This window comes from Mustela erminea, chromosome 8, assembly GCF_009829155.1.
Source record: "Mustela erminea isolate mMusErm1 chromosome 8, mMusErm1.Pri, whole genome shotgun sequence".
Lineage (NCBI taxonomy): Eukaryota > Metazoa > Chordata > Mammalia > Carnivora > Mustelidae > Mustela > Mustela erminea.
In genome coordinates this window covers 35,294,041-35,314,032 of record NC_045621.1, presented here as the reverse complement: position 1 = coordinate 35,314,032, position 19,992 = coordinate 35,294,041, and the positions used below count along the sequence as shown (strand labels likewise).

The window sequence follows — 19,992 nt, the reverse complement described above, 5'->3', positions numbered from 1 at the left end:
CACCAAATGACAAACGTCATCTTCGTAGGGTCCTTACTGCCAGCCGGACAAGCAAGGGACACACTGCTTGTTTATAGGTCAGCTTTAAAAAAAAAAAGAAAGAAAGAAAGAAAGAAAGAAAGGAAAAGAAAAAGAAAAAACAACTTTGGCGAGCGTTTGCTTGTGGTGAGAATGATATCCCAAGGTAACTGTAAGAGTCTGTTCAAGTAGATACAGGATGCTGGCCTGTTCTACTCGTGAAGTACCCATTTTCCCTTAGCGTCGAGCTGGCACGATCCTTGTTTTCTCCCGATTATCCTTGTGGTCAAGGGTAAAAATTTTATAGGGCGGTTCAGTGGGTGTGGAAGCTGTGCGTGAAACAAACACTTAAGCCAATATTTACACAATAGGGTTTTGGCCTTATGAACCCTCTCTAGGTCCCTAACATCTTTTTAAAAATACAGATAAATTCCGGAATATGATAAGGGGCATCTCATTTTCTCGCTAAGACTTTACCCCTGTGGATCCCCACCCCTTCCCTAGGAAGAAGGTGGGGGGAGCCGCAATATTTACATTTTCTCCCTAATTGATAGCGGCTAGCCCCACAGAGCCAGACAGAGGACACAATGCCGGGATTTCTCTTTTCATTTAGGAGAGACAAGAATCCCCCAATATATGCCCTTGGGCGCCCCTCTGTTCCTTCGAGGTACATCCCTGCAGTGATTTCGGGGATTCCAAGGTGGAAGGCTGGCCCAGAAGTCCCTTAGTAGACCTTATAAAAACACAGATTTCCTCCCTGTGGCCTATCACCCTGAAACTGAAATCTAGCTTTTATATATTCTGGGAGAAAAAGGTTGGACTAGAAACCTCCCTCTCTAGGGGTCGATCTTACCTGTTAGGTAAGCTCTAGCCCAGCTCCCGCGCCCCCTCCTCCCTGGACCCTCCCACTCAGGGCCCCGTAGCCGCAGAGCCCCCCCCGCTGCCCCCCACCCTCACTCCTGCGTCTTCCCGAGCTCGCCCCCCCGCTGCCGTTTTCCCAGACTCCCCTCGTGCTTTCGGGTAGCCACCCAAACACACCCGCCCGCACCCGCGGCGGGGATTCCTGCGGGCCGGGGGCGCCCTGGGTGGCGCACGGGGAGGACTGCTCTGCGCAGGGGCTGGCGGCCGCGCAGGGGCGCTGCCCGAGCGCTGCGCCGGGGCCCAGGGCGGGCGCCGCTGCGGCACAGCCGGGGGGCGGAGAGGGGCGGGCGCGGGGCGGGCTCGGCCCGGAATGTAGAGACCCGGGCGGGAGCCTCCCGGCGGCGGCGGCGGCGGCCGGGCTGCGGAGCGCAGAGGCTCCGTCACGTGTTTTTCCTCCTCCGAGTGAGACGGCGGCGCGGTCGGCGGGGGCCGGCGCGCAGAGCCAGACGCCGCCGCTTGTTTTGGTTGGGGCTCTCGGCAACTCTCCGAGGAGGAGGAGGGAGGAGGGGAGAAGTAACTGCAGAGGCAGCGCCTCCCGGGGAAGAGGCGTCTTCCCCGACTCCTTCCCAAACCTCCCCCTTTGCCTCCCGCCCTCGTCCCCTCCCCTCCTCCCCTGCCGACTGGAGCGAGGGGCAGGGATGAGCCTGTCCCTCCGGCGCGTCCCCAGCTCCCTCGGCTTCCTAGTAGCGTTTTGCGTGGAAAAGGCACTTTCTCCGCCCGCCGAGATGGGCCCGAATGGGGGCTGCAGCGGACCCGTCTGCGGGCGGCGGCAGCAGCAGCAGCAACAGCCGCAGCGCCGCGGTCTCTGCGATTGAGCTGGTATTTGGGCGGCTGGTGGCGGGGCGGTTGGGGGGTGGGAGGAGGCGGAGGAGGAGGCGAAGGAGGAGGAGGAGGAGGAGGAGGGAGAACCCCGTGCAACGTTGGGACTTGGCAGCTCGCCTCCCCCTGCCCAAGGATATTTAATTTGCCTCGGGAATCGCTACTTCCAGAGGGGAACTCAGGAGGGAAGGCGCGCGCGCCTGGAGGGGCAGCGCGGGGACCCCCGGCCGCCGCCGCCCGTCTGCGCCAGACTCCAGCTCGGGTGGCAAGAGATGCATCTTCGCCCCTTCTTGGCCGCGGCGGCTGCGAGGAGACTCGGCTCTTGGAGGATCCGGGCTTCACTCACCCTAGACGCACTGCCTCCCCCTCAGGGCATGAAACGCCCGTAAACTCCGGCGGAGGCCGTCTCTTTGGCGCAGCAGCTGCGTCCCCCTTCGGCTGCCCCTCCCCAGCGCGGGGGGCGGCGTGGCTTTCGGAGTCGGGGGTTCGGCTGTCTCCAGCCCTGTTTGCATGTGCGGGGCCGCGGCGAGGAGCCTCCGCCCCCCACCCGGTTGTTTTTCGGCGCCTCCCTCTCCTCGGCGGCGGTGGCGGCGGCGGCAGCATGGCGAGCCCTCCCGAGACCGACGGCTTCTCGGACGTGCGCAAGGTGGGCTACCTGCGCAAACCCAAGAGCATGCACAAACGCTTCTTCGTGCTGCGGGCGGCCAGCGAGGCGGGGGGCCCGGCGCGCCTCGAGTACTACGAGAACGAGAAGAAGTGGCGGCACAAGTCGAGCGCCCCCAAACGCTCGATCCCCCTCGAGAGCTGTTTCAACATCAACAAGCGGGCCGACTCCAAGAACAAGCACCTGGTGGCCCTTTACACCCGGGACGAGCACTTTGCCATCGCGGCGGACAGCGAGGCCGAGCAGGACAGCTGGTACCAGGCCCTCCTGCAGCTGCACAACCGGGCCAAGGGCCACCACGACGGGGCGGCAGCCCCCGGGGCAGGAGGAGGTGGGGGCAGCTGCAGTGGCAGCTCTGGCCTCGGGGAGGCTGGGGAGGACTTGAGTTACGGGGACGTGCCCCCAGGACCTGCGTTCAAGGAGGTCTGGCAGGTGATCCTGAAACCCAAGGGCCTGGGTCAGACAAAGAACCTGATTGGTATCTACCGTCTCTGCCTGACCAGCAAGACCATCAGCTTCGTGAAGCTGAACTCGGAGGCGGCGGCTGTGGTGCTGCAGCTGATGAACATCAGACGCTGCGGCCACTCGGAGAACTTCTTCTTCATCGAGGTGGGCCGTTCCGCAGTGACGGGACCTGGGGAGTTCTGGATGCAGGTGGATGACTCTGTGGTGGCCCAAAACATGCACGAGACAATTCTGGAGGCCATGAGGGCCATGAGCGATGAGTTCCGTCCTCGAAGTAAGAGCCAGTCCTCCTCCAACTGCTCCAACCCCATCAGCGTCCCCCTGCGCAGGCACCATCTCAACAACCCCCCGCCCAGCCAGGTGGGGCTGACGCGCCGCTCTCGCACGGAGAGCATCACCGCCACCTCTCCGGCCAGCATGGTGGGCGGCAAGCAGGGCTCCTTCCGTGTGCGCGCGTCCAGTGATGGCGAAGGCACCATGTCCCGGCCGGCCTCGGTGGACGGCAGCCCCGTGAGTCCTAGCACCAACAGGACCCACGCCCACCGGCATCGCGGCAGCTCCCGGCTACACCCTCCTCTCAACCACAGCCGCTCCATCCCCATGCCTTCCTCTCGCTGCTCACCTTCTGCCACCAGCCCGGTCAGTCTGTCGTCCAGCAGCACCAGTGGCCACGGCTCCACCTCGGACTGTCTTTTCCCACGGAGGTCTAGTGCTTCTGTGTCGGGATCCCCCAGCGATGGCGGCTTCATCTCCTCCGATGAGTATGGCTCCAGCCCTTGCGATTTTCGAAGTTCCTTCCGCAGTGTCACCCCGGATTCCCTGGGCCACACCCCACCAGCCCGAGGCGAGGAGGAGCTGAGCAACTACATCTGCATGGGGGGCAAAGGGTCCTCCACCCTCGCCGCCCCCAATGGTCACTACATTTTGCCTCGGGGTGGCAACGGTCACCGCTACATCCCAGGAACTGGTTTGGGCACGAGCCCAGCCCTGGCTGGGGATGAAGCAGCCAGTGCTACAGATCTGGATAATCGGTTCCGAAAGCGGACTCACTCTGCTGGCACGTCCCCTACCATTTCCCACCAGAAGACCCCATCCCAGTCCTCTGTGGCTTCCATTGAGGAATACACGGAGATGATGCCTGCCTACCCACCAGGAGGTGGCAGTGGAGGCCGACTGCCTGGCTACCGGCACTCTGCCTTCGTGCCCACCCACTCCTACCCCGAGGAGGGTCTGGAAATGCACCCTTTGGACCGGCGTGGGGGCCACCACCGCCCAGACGCCTCCACTCTCCACACTGATGATGGCTACATGCCCATGTCCCCAGGAGTGGCTCCAGTGCCCAGCAGCCGAAAGGGCAGTGGGGACTACATGCCCATGAGCCCCAAGAGTGTGTCTGCACCCCAGCAGATCATCAACCCAATCAGACGCCATCCCCAGCGAGTGGACCCCAATGGCTACATGATGATGTCCCCGAGCGGCAGCTGCTCCCCTGACATTGGAGGTGGGCCCAGCAGTAGCACTGGCGCTGCCCCTTCTGGGGGCAGCTATGGCAAACTATGGACAAATGGGGTTGGGGGGCACCATGGTTCTGCCCTGCCGCATCCCAAGCTGCCTGGGGAGAGTGGCAGCAGCAAGCTCTTGTCTTGTACTGGTGATTACATGAACATGTCGCCAGTGGGGGACTCCAACACCAGCAGCCCCTCCGACTGCTACTATGGCCCGGAAGACCCCCAGCACAAGCCAGTTCTCTCCTACTACTCATTGCCAAGGTCCTTTAAGCACACCCAGCGCCCTGGGGAGCTGGAGGAGAGTGCTCGGCACCAACACCTTCGCCTTTCCTCCAGCTCTGGTCGCCTTCTCTATGCTGCAGCGGCAGAAGATTCCTCCTCCTCCACCAGCAGCGACAGCCTGGGAGGGGGATACTGTGGGGTGAGGCCAGATCCTGGCCTCCCACATATCCACCATCAGGTCCTGCAGCCTCATCTGCCTCGAAAGGTGGACACAGCTGCCCAGACCAACAGCCGCCTGGCTCGGCCCACGAGGCTGTCTCTGGGGGATCCCAAGGCCAGCACCTTACCTCGGGTACGAGAGCAGCAGCAACAGCCGACCCTGCTGCACCCTCCAGAGCCCAAGAGCCCGGGGGAATATGTGAATATTGAATTTGGGAGTGATCAGCCGGGTTACTTGTCTGGTCCTGTGGCTTCCCGCAGCTCGCCTTCTGTCAGGTGTCCGTCCCAGCTCCAGCCAGCTCCCCGAGAGGAAGAGACTGGCACAGAGGAATACATGAACATGGACCTGGGGCCGGGCCGGAGGGCGACCTGGCAGGAGAGCGCTGGGGTCCAGCCAGGCAGAGTGGGCCCTGCACCTCCTGGAGCTGCTAGCATGTGCCGGCCTACCCGGGCAGTGCCCAGCAGCCGGGGGGACTACATGACCATGCAGATGGGTTGTTCCGGGCAGAGCTACGTGGACACCTCACCAGTTGCCCCCATCAGCTATGCTGACATGAGGACAGGCGTTGTGGAGGAGGCCGGCCTTCCAGGGGCCACAGCAGCAGCTCCCTCATCCTCTGCAGCCTCTGCTTCCCCCACCACTGCGCCTCAGAAAGCAGGGGAGCTGGTGGCTCGCTCTTCCCTGCTGGGAGCCCCACAGGGACCTGGGGCCATGAGCGCCTTCACCCGGGTCAACCTCAGTCCCAACCGGAACCAGAGTGCCAAAGTGATCCGTGCGGACCCACAAGGGTGCCGGAGGAGGCATAGCTCTGAGACCTTCTCCTCCACACCTAGTGCCACCCGGGCGGGCAACACGGTGCCCTTTGGAGGGGGGGCAGCTGTAGGGGGCAGCGGTGGTGGCAGCAGCAGCACGGAGGACATGAAACGCCACAGTTCTGCTTCCTTTGAGAATGTGTGGCTGAGGCCTGGGGAGCTTGGGGGAGCTGCCAAGGAGCCGGCCCCAGTGTGTGGGGCTGCTGGGGGTTTGGAGAATGGGCTTAACTACATAGACCTGGATCTGGTCAAGGACTTCAAACAGCGCCCTCAGGAGCGCCCCCCTCAACCGCAGCCTCCCCCGCCCCCACCCCCTCATCAGCCTCTGGGCAGCAGTGAGAGCAGCTCAACCAGCCGCTCCAGTGAGGATTTAAGCGCCTATGCCAGCATCAGTTTCCAGAAGCAGCCAGAGGACCTCCAGTAGCTCAACTGGACATCACAGCAGGTGCGTTTCATGGTGACAAAGTCAGAAGACAAAACTGCTTTTAACCTTGTGCTGGAATTCTCTTCCTCTTTGCCTAGGCCCCTTTCCTCTCCTGTTTGCTACTTCCTTAGGGAGTGCTTTTTCACAGGATGGGGAGGGGAGGGCACGCAAGGTGCTCCCTCCACCAGGGCACTTGGCTGACTGTCCAGTAAGCCCGCTGGAGCTGCGGCCCCGGAGGCCTTTCATTTGAGGCTTCCAAGTGAAGTACTTACTGTAGCATTAGCAAAATATACACCCTATACCAGTTCTGAGGCTTGTGAAGTTCATATATAAGAACCTTGTTCTCTTTACTGAAGTTTTCTTTTGACTATATATTTAGGTCATTCCCTAGAAGGAACAGCTCAACAGAAATATTTGTTAGCACAGGGGCTGAACCAAACTCTTCATTTCAGATCGTTTCTTGGAGCTCTGAAGGGTGATCTTATCAAGTTGCTCCGTGTACTTTAATTCTGTGATTTCCCAATACCGAGGCAACATAAATAGCAGCGGAAACATCAGTTTTTATTCTTGCTGCCTTAAAAAGATCCAGGAGTAAGAGCTGGTTTAGGCTTACATATTTAGGGAAAAATGCCTGTCTATTTATGATTCTCTGTAGAAAGTAATTATGGGTGACATTCTCTTTTTGCTCTTGAGCCAGGGTTTGTGAAATATCTTTCACACACCGACCCACCACCTCACAGGTGTGGCTGCTTCTGCCCGGGGTCTGCAGTAAAGTCTGCGTGTGTCTGGGACCCATTATTCGTGAAGAGTTATGGAAATTCATCCCAGCGTGTCTGCCTCACAGTTGTCTGCTCTTGCAAAGGCCTGCAGGGAGACATCACACAGATCATTTGGGGGCTACTGTACATCTTCTGTGAAATTACTTAACATTTTTACTTCGAAAAGGAGTATTGTGTTAGGGAAATGCTTTTGTTTTGCATTGGCTGGAAAGGCTAGGAGTACTCTTCCATTTTTAGAGCGTTTATTGTTTGCCTTTCAGTGCAAGATTAGGCACCCCAGTACGTGTTGAAAGTTGGCTTTCCATCTTTGGTGGCTAAGGCTCTATTGAAAATGAAAAACACTTGTAACAGGAAATTTGCCTGTCCTTCATTCTGTTGAGCCTGTTTTCTGGTGGTCATAATTGTGGGAAGAAAAGAGGAGTATAGTTTGCAAATAGTGTTATGAGTTGGCGATGCAGAAGTTTCCAGCATTTGGAAACACTTTATTCTGAGAAACTCATTATCTTGTGATAGACTTTTTGATAGATGCCTCATGGAATGAGCTTTTAAGTGTGTGTCCATTTATCAGAAATTGTGCATTGGGTTCCTCTTGGTAGGTATTTTATTATGTGGTCTCAGTCTCCTTGATTCTAACCAGTTTCTAATATCTGACCATATCATTCGCTGTTTTCTAGAACAAGATATAGGTACATAAACATTCAGACTAAGATTTTAGGTGGTATGATATACAAGTATCATTTGCTTAGCATTCAGTGTTTACTTTCGTGATTCACTACAGTAGATTTAATTATATATGTCAACACCAACAGTTAAAAACTTAGGTTATTTTTGAATGATAAAAAAATGATGTCTTAGGGAATGTGAATCCCTCTAATACTTTAACCATTTGTGTCGCAAGATGTTTCATTTATAAACTAATGAGGATTTGAAAGAAACAAAATTTTCATTTATAAACTAATGAGGATTTGAAGGAAAACAAAATTTTCATTTTAGAGAAGAGGAAAGAGGCTAGGTAATAATAAATGTTCCTCACCTGTTTTCTTGGTTTGAACAGGTTTCTTTTGATAGAAGAAATAATATTTTGCTCTGAAAGAAAGTGATGACCAAATAGAGTTTTCATCTTTAAAGGGGCTTTGAAATAAAATCCTCTTTATGTGGAGGGTACATTAAAAACAAACCAACCAAAGCAAAATGATCTTCTATTCTTAGCTCTCTTAGGGAGAGTGTAGGATTCTGGAATAAACTTATAGTCATATCCCTAATACTGTTGGAGTAACAATATACCGTGCCTTGACAGCCCCATGCCAGAAAAATCTGTGTTTTAAATGAGGCACCAAATGCTACCTGACACCCTTCCATCCTGAATTCTGCTCCCTTGCCTTTGCCCTGTTGAGTCTAAAGATGTGATCTGATGGTCAGTTATCCTCTGAAACAAAAAAATCCGACCTGCCCTGGCAAACAGCTTTTCCTAGGAATGAGTATTTTGGTTGTGAAAACTCCCTTTTCCTAACTTCCTCAGCAATTCATATTTTTTCATCTCCTGCTCATGGCTCAGATAAAACCCTGGAACAGGAAGGGAATGGGGTGCTAGAAGGGGTGTGTGCTTTCTCCTAATCCCTCATTTTAAACATTGAGGCTTGTCTAGTATTTTTCAATGTCTGTTAAATGAGAACATTTGTTAGGCAGCTCAGGTACTCAGGACCAGTCGTTGTCCTGATTGACCTTATGTCCAGTTTCTAATTTTTGTCAGCCTGTGCCTCCCCTAACTTGGTTCTGATTTTGAGTTCTTGTTTTCCAGCATTCCCTTCTCCCATTCCCTTTGTTTTCCACCTCTTATTTCATGTTTCTGGCCTTTCCTTTTTTTCTCTTTTTATCCATTTCAGAATTTCGCAGTCCTTGTGGCCTACTGTCTGCAGAGAGTGGATTGAAAGTCCAAGAAAGAGGGCATAAAGGACACAGCAGCCCAGTTATCTTTAACCAGCCTTTACCTCCAATTTGTTTTTTAGTTTTTGAAACCGCAACTCAGGCAGATACAGCAGGCTTTGGCAAAGGCACAGACCCAAGCCACCCTTTTAACTTCCCTTTTTTCTTTTGGTCATTTTGTTATGTGTGCCCCCGCCCCCCGCCCCCCCCCCCCCGGGGGCATTTCTCTTCCGTTCACTACATTTCCTTGTTGTGATTTCAAGGATTCCGTACCTCCAGGACTACCTCCCATCTCTCCCTCCTCCTCCCTCCTTCTCTTCCCCTCCCTGTGTGGCCTTTTTTGTCTGGCGCATACCGTCTCAGCTCTGGCACTTTCCCGTTTCCCGGGTCACCTCCGCTTCCTGCATTCCTCCCTATTTATTTGGCACTTGGCTTCCCTCCCTCCTCCAAGCCCCTTTAGCCGGGGGGGTTGGGGAGTCTGCAGCGGCGCGGAGGCCTCCTTCACAAGTCTCCCACCCCGCCCACTCCGGTCGCCGGGAGGCGCCGGGCTGCCTGGCCCCTTCCCCGCCCAGCCGCGTGGTCCGCGTTGCTGTTGAGCCCAGGGCCCTCGGTGCAGGACTGGCTCTGAGTGGGCGGGGTGGAAGGGCCCTGATTGGCTCTTGCTAGAGCCAATCAGCGTGAATGTCTGCTGCGGAGGGCGCGGGGTGGGACTTGAATCCGAGGGGTAGGAAGGGGGCCGTGGCCTCCTGCTGGGTCTTGGGTTCTACGGTGGCCCCCTTAGCGGGGCGTCGCAGGCACCAGCCCTCCCAACTCCCTCCCTCCACCTCTTTTCTCTTGTGCCTGCGGAACTGAGCCAAATACGTGCCCCCTCCCACTCCCCCTCGCAGAGGATGTTATGGGCTCAGCCTTATTCGTGCATCCAGCCCAGAATCCTAAGAATGAGAAAGTCCAACCAGCCCACTGACAGAGGCCGGAAACACACACTTCCTCTTATTTTTAATTGAGAAAAATCCAGGCCATGACCATGTGACGTGCCCCATTTTGTTTCCCTCCTCTCTTTACTACGGTTTACTACGACGCCACGTTCCTTCATCTTCCTGTCTGGAAATCCACGAGCACGTGGTTGTAGGATTGATTGCGTTGGCTCAAGATTCTAACATTTATGTCCCTTCCTAATGGGAAAGGGGAGGGGAAAAGGAAAAAACGGAGAAGGAAACACAAGTGCTGTGGCTGGCACTGTTTGGGGATCATTCAGGAAAAACTCATTTGGCTGGAAATTGTATTAGGGTCAACACTATATATCCAGAGCGGCTGCAGTTTGCAAAGCGCAGAGCCAGATAAGATCAACAAATACTGACCCTTCTAGGCCCAGGGGAGCTCACAGTGAAATGAAAACGCCGGATATAGCTTGCAAATCATGAGAATCTAGAGATTCATGGCAGGGGCCTGGGTAGAGTTTGGTGCTGAGACTGGAGGAAATGCTGCTCAAGCTCCCAAAACCAGATTTGTTTTTTGATCAGTGACAGCCCAAGTGAAAGCCCATCAGGGCAGACTGGGCTAACTTTCTGAAAGCTTGCTGGATTTGAGTTGTGGCCCTCACATAACCAACGTTACCTGAGATGTATTACTTTATAGGATGGAAAATTTGTTCTAATTTTCCGTTTTAAAATAAAGGAAAGTAAGAGAGAAATTAATGGAGGTGTTCCCCATCCTCTCTCCAACAAGTCTTTGTCGCCATCCAGCATCCCTCATGCCTCACTGAATCATAAGCCCCAAAGGCAGCGTTTTTTTCCATAGGTGTAAATGTAAGGAAGAGGGACTGCCCTGGTGTAAATGTTATGCCTCATGCTCCTGAGCTATGGGAGAGAGTGTCTATGTTGTTCCAGAAAACTTGGAGCATCTAACAATCTTCTCAATCTCTGCCATTGCTTAAGTAGCTTTTTGTGTTAAAAATCCATAAAAAATTCCACATATTGTAATTATTTCTCTGATTGCGGTGTCCCCCCCCCCCCAAATACTATCTATTATATTGCCTACTGCAGTAAGGGACTTGGAATTCCAAAATCAATGCCTCCCCTGCTCCCTGCTGTTTGGGTTTTTTTGTTTTGCCTTTTGTTGTTGTTGTTTATCAAAATTCCTGGAAATAGTTTTATCTTATCTTGAATGATGCAATGGAAAAACAGTTTTTGGGAGCCCCAGATCTTAAGTTGCAACACAGCCTGTGCCCTTCACTAGCTTAAGTGACCTTGGGCAAGTCACTTAATTTCTCTGGACCTATTTCCTCATCAGTAACTTGAGAGTTTTGTTCTAAATTATTCTGACCTCCTTTGCTGCACTAAACATAGGGATATTTTGGAGAGAATGACTGATATTCTTTAATGGGTCAGTTGTAATGAGGATTCTTTCTGAAGAAGCTGTTGATGGGGTCAGAATGAAGTGTATTAGAATATTCTGTTTCCTCCTGTTCTAGCTTTTGGACCCTTCTTTATGGTTTGATTCAGGACTTATTTTTACCTTTCTAGTTTGGAGGGAAGCAAATTTTAACAAACCTCAAGACAAACCCTCCAGACTGCACAAGTCTAAATTTTTGGAACCTTCTCTAGACTGAACTGGGTTCCTCCCCCTCCTTTCTTTTTAAAATATTCAGTGTGTGTGAGAATGCAAGTCAGTTGCCAGTTCCTTGCATCCTAAGGTCAGCTGTTGGAAGCAACCCACCCCACCTTACAGGTCCAGCTTTAACCAATCCATGTTTATGACGTTATTCTGTCCACTCAATTAGAAATCATCCCTTCTTCTGCAGGTGTTCTGTTTAATGGATAATGTTTCTCATTTGTACCATCAGAATACTTCCTTCAGTGAGGTATATCCACTGGAGGGAATAGAAAGGAAATCTGAGAGGCCAAATGAGGTTAGTAAGAAGTCTACAATTTTTTAGTTCCGTTTTCTCTGTCAGGTGTGTGAAAAAGCTCAATATTTCTCTTGCCGACAGCATGAGTGTTGTCCGGCTTTTTGTGTTTTAGGATTTTTGGTTTGCTAGTTGAGCTGTATACTGCTTTGCTGACCTAATATTATCTTGGCTGTCAAGTTGCCAATGTATTCAGAAATTTTGACCCTTTGGGTACCTCTGTGTGGATTGCATAAATCATTAGAATAGTCTATTGACTCTTTCATTCAGAACTTCATTGACTTATTCTTTTCCAGTCCTTCTGCTATAATCATATATATTTCTTAGCTGTATAATATATCAATGGTTCCTTTTATTTTGGTGGGTTGCTAATTTTAAGATGATGGAACACTTCACAATTGTAAGGCTTTGTTTCAAAGAAAGCCATTTTCCCAATGATTTCCTCCTATTACAGAGTTACTGGAAATTGTATTCAAGGAAAACAGTGTCTCATGAATTCAGTTTGAAGTCAGTTTCACACTAAAGATTCTGTAACTCTCTTTACCACATTACAGTTATATACTTGATTTATTATCCCCTGCCTTACGAGTCCATGGCTATGAGGCCAACTCCCAAAAAATACTTTTAAAAATGTTATTAAAACATGTTTAGAAGTTGTAATCACTTTGAGTTTTAATTTAATAGAATTACATTTTAATATGTGTATGGCATGATAGTATGCTAATTTCTAACTAATATCAAATAGTTGCAAAAAAAAGTTACTATGAAGCTATTTTATTTTATTTTTATTTTTTTTTTTTTTAAAGATTTTATTTATTTATTTGACAGAGAGAAATCACAAGTAGATGGAGAGAGGCAGGCAGAGAGAAAGAGAGGGAAGCAGGCTCCCTGCTGAGCAGAGAGCCCGATGCGGGACTCGATCCCAGGACCCTGAGATCATGACCTGAGCCGAAGGCAGCGGCTTAACCCACTGAGCCACCCAGGCGCCCAATGAAGCTATTTTAAATGATGGTCAAGAAACGCTCTTGTCTCACATCATGTCTTTGTCTTACATTGTGGAAATGGTAGCATCTCTGCCATTTCTCACAGAAAAAAAGAAGAAGATAGATTAGATGAGTATAAGGTACTGTCATCTATGGGGAAAGGAACATTTTCCATTTTAATATTCTTGCTGCAGGCTCTGCTATAATCTATTTGTTAAAATAAAGTTGGTTAGATAAATGTTATTTGTGCTTCCTCAATGAACCAGTGATCTTTGAATAATAGAGCTTTTAAAAATGATGGGTTTGTATTGAAAAGGCAGCTTTTCTTTTTCAAGCCCCTTTTTGCATTTTCATTGATGATGGCAGGAGAATTGAATATGTTGGTGAGGCTCTTAATTTTAATTAGATCATCAAATCTGTCTTCAAGCAGAGAGGAAATTTTGTGGTTTTATTACCCCACCCTGAATGTTTAATTGAGTAAAGTTTTACTAGGTAAGTATTCACTGCTTTCCTTTTGCTGTTCCATGTTTGTTCCTTTGTTTGCTCCGCACCCTGGGTCACTTTCTGTCATCCACGCTCGTCCTGTCTGAGCCAAGCACACATCCATTGGATGCTAATTGGTTGGCCTGAAGAGGATGCCAGTAAACCCAAGTTCATAAACTTTCCCCCGTGTTTTCTGTTGACTAAAAAATACTTTGATGTGAGTTCTCTGATCTGCCTTGACGTATTTAGGTCATGTTGCTGAACAGTTTCACTTAATCTTGAGAAATTGATAGTTGTGTTATGTTTGTTGAAATGATTAAAGAAGCATTCTCTCTCTCTCTTTTTCTTTAAACATATATAGTGTGGCAAACAAAATCTATTTTGAACAGAAAGTCATTATTCTTGGTTTTAGGAAGGTTACAGATCCAGATGAAACAGGCAAAAATGTAAGAGAAGACATTAATAAAAATATAGCAGGCAGTTTAAGGTCTCAAATATTCAGTAACTACTCTGTCTTCCACTGTTATTCATCTGTTATTCTCTAAGGACGGTGTCTCTGTTTATTTTAAAATTATTTGAAGGGTTCATTTGGATTCTGAAAATAATCATACTTACCCTTGAATTTTAGGGATTGGGGGAATAATCAGAAGAACATTAGTTCTCTGGTACAAGATCAGAGGCCATCTGCCTCCCACCATCAACATGAATGGTCTGCCTTCAGTCAAATAGGCCCCAGACCTCAGTTTCCTGTTAGTCCCTTTCCCTCTTTTCTTCAGTAAATAGCAGTTGTTCTAAGAGAATCAGAGAATGGTGGTGGACACAGGGAAATGGCACGGGGAGAAAGGTCGTGAAAGGAGTTCATCCAAGTAATTACCAAGTTTCTTATGGCACAACTTATCTGGGGGAAAAAAAATCAAGATTCCGGATATGTAATCCATGAAAGTCAGTATTTTTCTTACACTTTCCAGGTGAAAGTGCCCATCTCCCTCAAAGTATTATGCTTTTCTTAGTCATTCCAACCCTGGCTTCCTGACTGGCCGTAACACCAGCTTACTTAAATAGCTCATAGGCTGTTCAGACTATTTGGAAGAGCGGCCTCTTTTTGGATATTCAGCTGGCAAATACAATGTTAGCAAGAAGCCAGAAAAAAACATCTTTGGCTCTTTTGTCTAAGCGAAGCGGCCAGGAGAGGGGTCCAGGTGTTAAATGAGCAGAAGTTCATGAGTAGGATGCATGGAGTGAATGAAGGTAGGGGCAGGAAAGACATGGTAGTCCTTTCTTTCCATCCTAGAAGCTCTGTCATTGGAGAACTTTTCTCCCCTTTGGGTGGGTGGTTTTTATTTTTAGTAGTGAAAAGCTTTAACCCTCTGACCTCTGGTTCCTGTGTGTGCTTCTGGCTGGACGTATACGCTCCTTGGAGATTTTGTCATTGCTGTTTCTTAACAGTTTCTTAATTGTGTTTGCTTGTGCTCTCTCTGCTTTGATGATGAGCAGTCACACTTGTTTTTAAGTTCAGAGTAGTTTCTTACAGAAACCTAAAAAGGCATTTTTTTTTTTTTGAACACATAGTTTTAGGATAGTTTGCTGGGTCTATTCACTTTTTTTTTCCCTTTCATTTTTTGGTGTTGGCAATTGATGCACATGCTCTAAGTTTCAAGTAGTTTAGAAAAATTTCTTAAAGGTATAAAGTGAAAAATAAGATTCTCTCTCACTCGTGTTCCTCTGCCTCTCTTCTCATTGGCCACCATCAATGCTGGATTTTGTTTGTTTCCAGAGATGAACTGCTTGGAAATTTTGGAGCTTAGTAATAGAGAGTTGGTGAAATGCCCAGTTGCTTAGGTCCCAACGTTATGCACTGAAAAAACACAGCAGACAACATACTTCTTATAGTAGACTCACTTTTTTTTGTTGTTGTTGAAAGGAAAGAGAAAAGTACTCTTTAATTCCCATACCTCTTGTGACTCTTCAGGTTATAGAAAAGCATCATGTAGCATAATCCAGGGATGGGGAGGAAGCATTAGTTAGTAAATGATCTGCTTTTCTAATTTTGAAGCATTCGTGAAGGGAAAGGCATCTAAGTGTGAATCTTTATTATTCTCTTTTCTCCTCTGTACCTTCTGCTGTAGTATGTCAGCACTTCCCTGCCCCTCCACCAGAGAGAATAACTAGTTCTTAATATAATGTGGTAGGATTAACTCTAAAGGGTAAGGAGCCTTTTAAAGACGTTCTGGTCACCAAAGTCTCATATTTTTAGAGTTCAGAAGAATTAAAGCTTTTTGTTGGAATAAGCAGAAAGAATTTTAAATTTCAAAACCATTTCAAATTCTGGGAACAGGTTATTTTAGACATAATAATTGCATGCAAACAATAGAATAAATTGTTTAGTGATTTCCTCTCACTCCAAGGATTAATAACTTTGGAGGAAATTAGTGGAATTTAGAGAATCTAAAATCCCTAGGGGGATGTGTATTAGTACAGGTATGACTGAAATAATCTCTACTTTGAACCAGAGAGGAACTCCAATGGTTAAAAATATTTATAGCTAATGTCCTGATGTTCTTGCTGATTATGGCCCAGGTTCATTGTGAATAGGATGGAGTAGTTACTATTACAAAATAGAAACTTTCAATAATATGGTAACAGATGACTTCTAAATCACAGTTACCAATATTTTATCATTTGGGGGGATTTGGCAATATGAATATGCTAAAACAATAATATCAGTTTTCTTCCAGATCATCTGGAGTGAGGAATGAAATTCAACCACCTCCGAAAACTTTTAAGAAAGCTGTTAAAGAATTTACTCTATGAAATATGCTAGTTTCTTAGGTGTCTACATCATTTAGCTTTGATCTGTAACAAAGCACCCCAAAACCGATGGCCTTAGAACATCAGTCATTTGGTAGATCGCAGTTCTGAGGGTTGGTGTTAGGCTGCGTTCAGTGGGGCAGTGTCTGTCTTATGTGGGAAAGCTCACATGGACAGTTGGACAGTTGGCTGAGGACTGGTTGGTTCAGGATGGTTTCTGTCACTTGTCTGGTGGATGATGCTGGCTGTCAGTTGGTGTTTGCTGCTGCTTGAACCGGAACAGGCTAACCCAAACTTAACATAGTATTTGGATGAGCAACCAGCAACAGTGAGGGGGGCACATGTGTTTTTCAAGCCTCTGTTTACTTCACATTTGCTCCTCTCCCATTGTCCAAAGCAAGTCACAAAGCCATGCCTAGTTTCAAGGGATAGAAAAATAAATCCTACTTGTTAATGGGAGAACCCTTGTACAAGTGTATTTATAAATACATCGTTGACCATTTATCAGTTGCATGTTGAATGCCTTGAATAAAGTTATTCTTAGATGTTTATAATGAATATTCCTAGCTTTGGGTGAAATACAGTGATTTCCTTCGTATTGGTGGTATCACTGTTTTCCTTTTTGTTTTTTGTTTTTTGGTTTTTTTCTTTGAGAAACACGAAGTTTATACTGTCTCAATCAACTTTGATTGAGTTCATACTGTGAGTCAGGCACTGGGGACCGAAATAGGTGTGTCCCAGTCTTCCCAGTGCTCGTAGGAGGCAGAGCAGGAAACAATGAACTGCGTTACAGCAAAGTGTGGGGACTGGAAATGATTTGAGAAAATAGTAAATAATGTGGTTCTGTCATTCAGGTTCACAAAGGGATAGCAAGAATTTTTTTTTTAATATCACAGATTCAGATCTTTCTTTAGAGTTTGATTCCCTCTTGAGATCGGCCTCTTAAGGAAGGAGTGAAAGCTGGAAGTTCACCTCTAAGAAAAACATGAAAGATGACTTCTGAGGTTTCTTTACCAGAGACTGTCATCTGTATTTTTAATGCCAGTGGTGGTTGGTGAAATTAGTTCTGCTATTTGCCCGAGGCCAGAAGATGACACTTCCTAGCAGTCCTCAGGCAGCTCCCCCAGGCCTGGACTTGAAATATGGTACTAGAAAAGAGCCCCAAGCCACAGGACATGTTGTACCGTCCCTCCTCCGTCCCTTTGCCGAAACTGCCCGTCCCACACATACAGGAAGCTGGACCAGAGCAGCACTTGCTCAGAGAAGGAGGCTTTTAGTGGGGAGTGGTGGGGAGCAATGGGTGAAATGGAACCATAGACATCAGCGGTCGGAAGGAATGGTTCCCACCTGAGCACAGTTATTGACTCGGGTAACAGAGTTGCTGAATCTCCGGAAGCAAATGCAGATGGTTGGCATATCCCACTCAAAGCCACCGCAGTGGTTTCTTGAACCCCGTCTCAGATCTCTTACCAGCCAGTATTTACATTTTTCTTACACCAGAACCTCGAATGCCTTAAACATTCCTGAGGTTATAGAACAAAACAAAATCGGGACACTGGGTAATGTACGTAATATTGGGAGGAGGGAAGGGGGTCCCTAAAGGGTCCAAATGAGTGGTGTATTTATATCCTGGTCTTGGCAGCTCCCACCTACCCCCTACCCCCCAGCTCCTCGTTGGCTTGCCCTTTCTGCCCCCTTCCCAATTCCAAGGCACTCTTTGAACCACAGTTAACAATACCTTCCTTTCAAAGCTGATCGCATTCCCTCTGGTTAGATAAAGGCATATAAATATTGCATGTTTTTCTAAAGAATGGGTAATGACTTGACTTCTGAAAATATTTTACTTCCATTGGTAGGATATCCTGGAAGTCATTGGGATTATAATGAAAACTTTCCCTTTTGCCTAAGCTTGTCTCACCAGCGAGAGCTCACGTGTGTGTGTGTGTGTGTGTGTGTGTGTGTGTGTGTGTGTGTGTTTGGAGGTGAGGAGGGTTAGGGAGTGGAAACTGCATTCCAATAAAAAAGCTTACATTCCTAAAACTAGGTCTTTAAAAATATTTTGCAGCCTGAGCCTTTGGTCCCTCACAAGTTCCTACAAGGGACAACCTTCAGACAGTGTACAGACTTGTTGATTCTCGGGCCTTTGAACTGGGTGAGGAATGTGTCTCAAGTCGGAAAAGGGAATGGTTCTTTCGTGATTTTAGCCTCTAGCTTGAAAGCTGGAAGAATGCTATTGTGTCTTCAAAACCTCTTTCCCACCACGCTCTATTAGATGGGCTCTTGGAAAGCGTCTTTGCTTTATCAAGTACACAACAAAATCCCATGCCACCCAATTCGATCTAATTCAATGGCTACTTTAGGTGCATTTTAAATTAATGTGTCTCTTCTGTAAGAATAGAGCCCCATTCTACTCCTCCCTCTTTATCCCAGTTGAGGTGATTTATAGTTATTCACTGGATAAGAAAAGTTTTAGGTTCATTTGGGGGGGTGGACTTGTGGCAGAGGTATTTAGGAAGGTAAGAGTTCTTAGCTCTGTAGAATTGAAAATGCATTTTCATGGGAAGTAAGTCAAATTACATTTGCATTGTAAAATCAATATATTTAAATGACCAAAGAAAACATTATTGTTTGTTATTGTATGTTATTGGCTGGGTTCAAGTACACCTACCACACTGTCTCCCACGTTGCTTTCAAAAATTTTACCCCTTCCTGCCGGGATGGAAACCCCCACCCTTGCTCTAGTTACTCATTTCGCAGCACTCTTTGCTAGTAAAAATTGTGAGCGCATTGAAAGCAGATGCCAGTGTCTGAGGAAGAGAGGACCCACTGAACCCTTGCCAAATTAAAAACTTGTTTATCAACAGTCCAGAGGATAGTTGTTGAATCAAGGCAGAGGATAGCTTTAGGAAAGTCCCAAATAGAAATAATGCTGTGGATATATTCTGGGTACCTCAAACTATTTCATTCACTGGATATTTTAAAAATCAAATTCAAGGGGCATCTGGGTGGCTTAATCAGTTAAGGGTCTGCCTTTGGCTCAGGTCATGATCTCAGGGTCCTGGAATGGAGTCCCATGTCCTCAGGCTCCCTGCTCAGCGGGAGTCTGTTTCTCCCTCTCCTTCTGCCCCTTTCCCCCTGCTTGTGTGCTCTCTCTCAAATAAATAAAATCTTAAAATCAAATTCAAATTCAGATTCCACATGATATTAAACAAACAAAATGACAGGGGTTCTTGTACTCTAATAGGACTGGAAATCCAAGCTGTGGTGAAATTAATTATAATTGCATCATTCCTATGTCTGAAATCCTGTCCTCTGTTTCCCCCCAAACCATTCTTTTAAAGATTGATGGAAACTTTGCTTTATTTTGAGGAGATTGATTTCTCTGCTTCCAGCACTCCTTTACCAGTTTTTCTTGTACTAGTAGAGTTGTTCTGATGTTAATTGCAGTTTACGAATGTAGGTCAGAGCTTAGCATTTTCATGGAGGTTTAAAGATACCAAAAGCAATAAGAAAATGATTTGGAAAATAATTGTTGTATCATAGTTACCTCTTTTTTTTTTTTTTTAAAGAATGGCTTTTTTTTTTTTAAAGATTTTATTTATTTATTTGACAGAGAGAAATCACAAGTAGATGGAGAGGCAGGCAGAGAGAGAGAGAGAGGGAAGCAGGCTCTCCGCTGAGCAGAGAGCCCAATGCGGGACTCGATCCCAGGACTCTGAGATCATGACCTGAGCCGAAGGCAGCAGCTTAACCCACTGAGCCACCCAGGCGCCCTAGTTACCTCTATTTTTAAAAAGAGGCCAGTTAGTGTGTGATTTGGAAGAAGCCCTTTCTAATTTGTCTCCTATGCTCATGCCTTTTCTTCCTCTTGAGTATAATAAGTTGCTAGTTAACCCCTCTACTGTGAAGTACCAGTAAGATCTGGGAAAAGGAATTACATTTACATGAGTGCATTTTGCCACTGTGGCACTTGTTAGCTACAATGCTAAGCTTGGTCTGGGAAGTTGAACCTGATTGCCACGGTAGGAGACTGCCTGC

At 47.9% G+C, this 19,992-nt stretch overlaps 1 protein-coding gene across 1 annotated transcript in view; it reads left to right on the top strand.

Moving 5' to 3' along the window:
* Positions 1–1,284: 1,284 nt before the first annotated feature.
* IRS1 (insulin receptor substrate 1) overlaps positions 1,285–19,992 on the top strand; it is a 58,892-nt gene continuing 40,184 nt past the window's right edge. Inside the window, exon 1 of the mRNA XM_032355005.1 lies at positions 1,285–6,094. Within this exon, the coding sequence (XP_032210896.1) occupies positions 2,360–6,073 (3,714 nt within the window). The 5' untranslated portion in view covers positions 1,285–2,359 and the 3' untranslated portion in view covers positions 6,074–6,094. The remainder of the gene's footprint in view (positions 6,095–19,992) is intronic.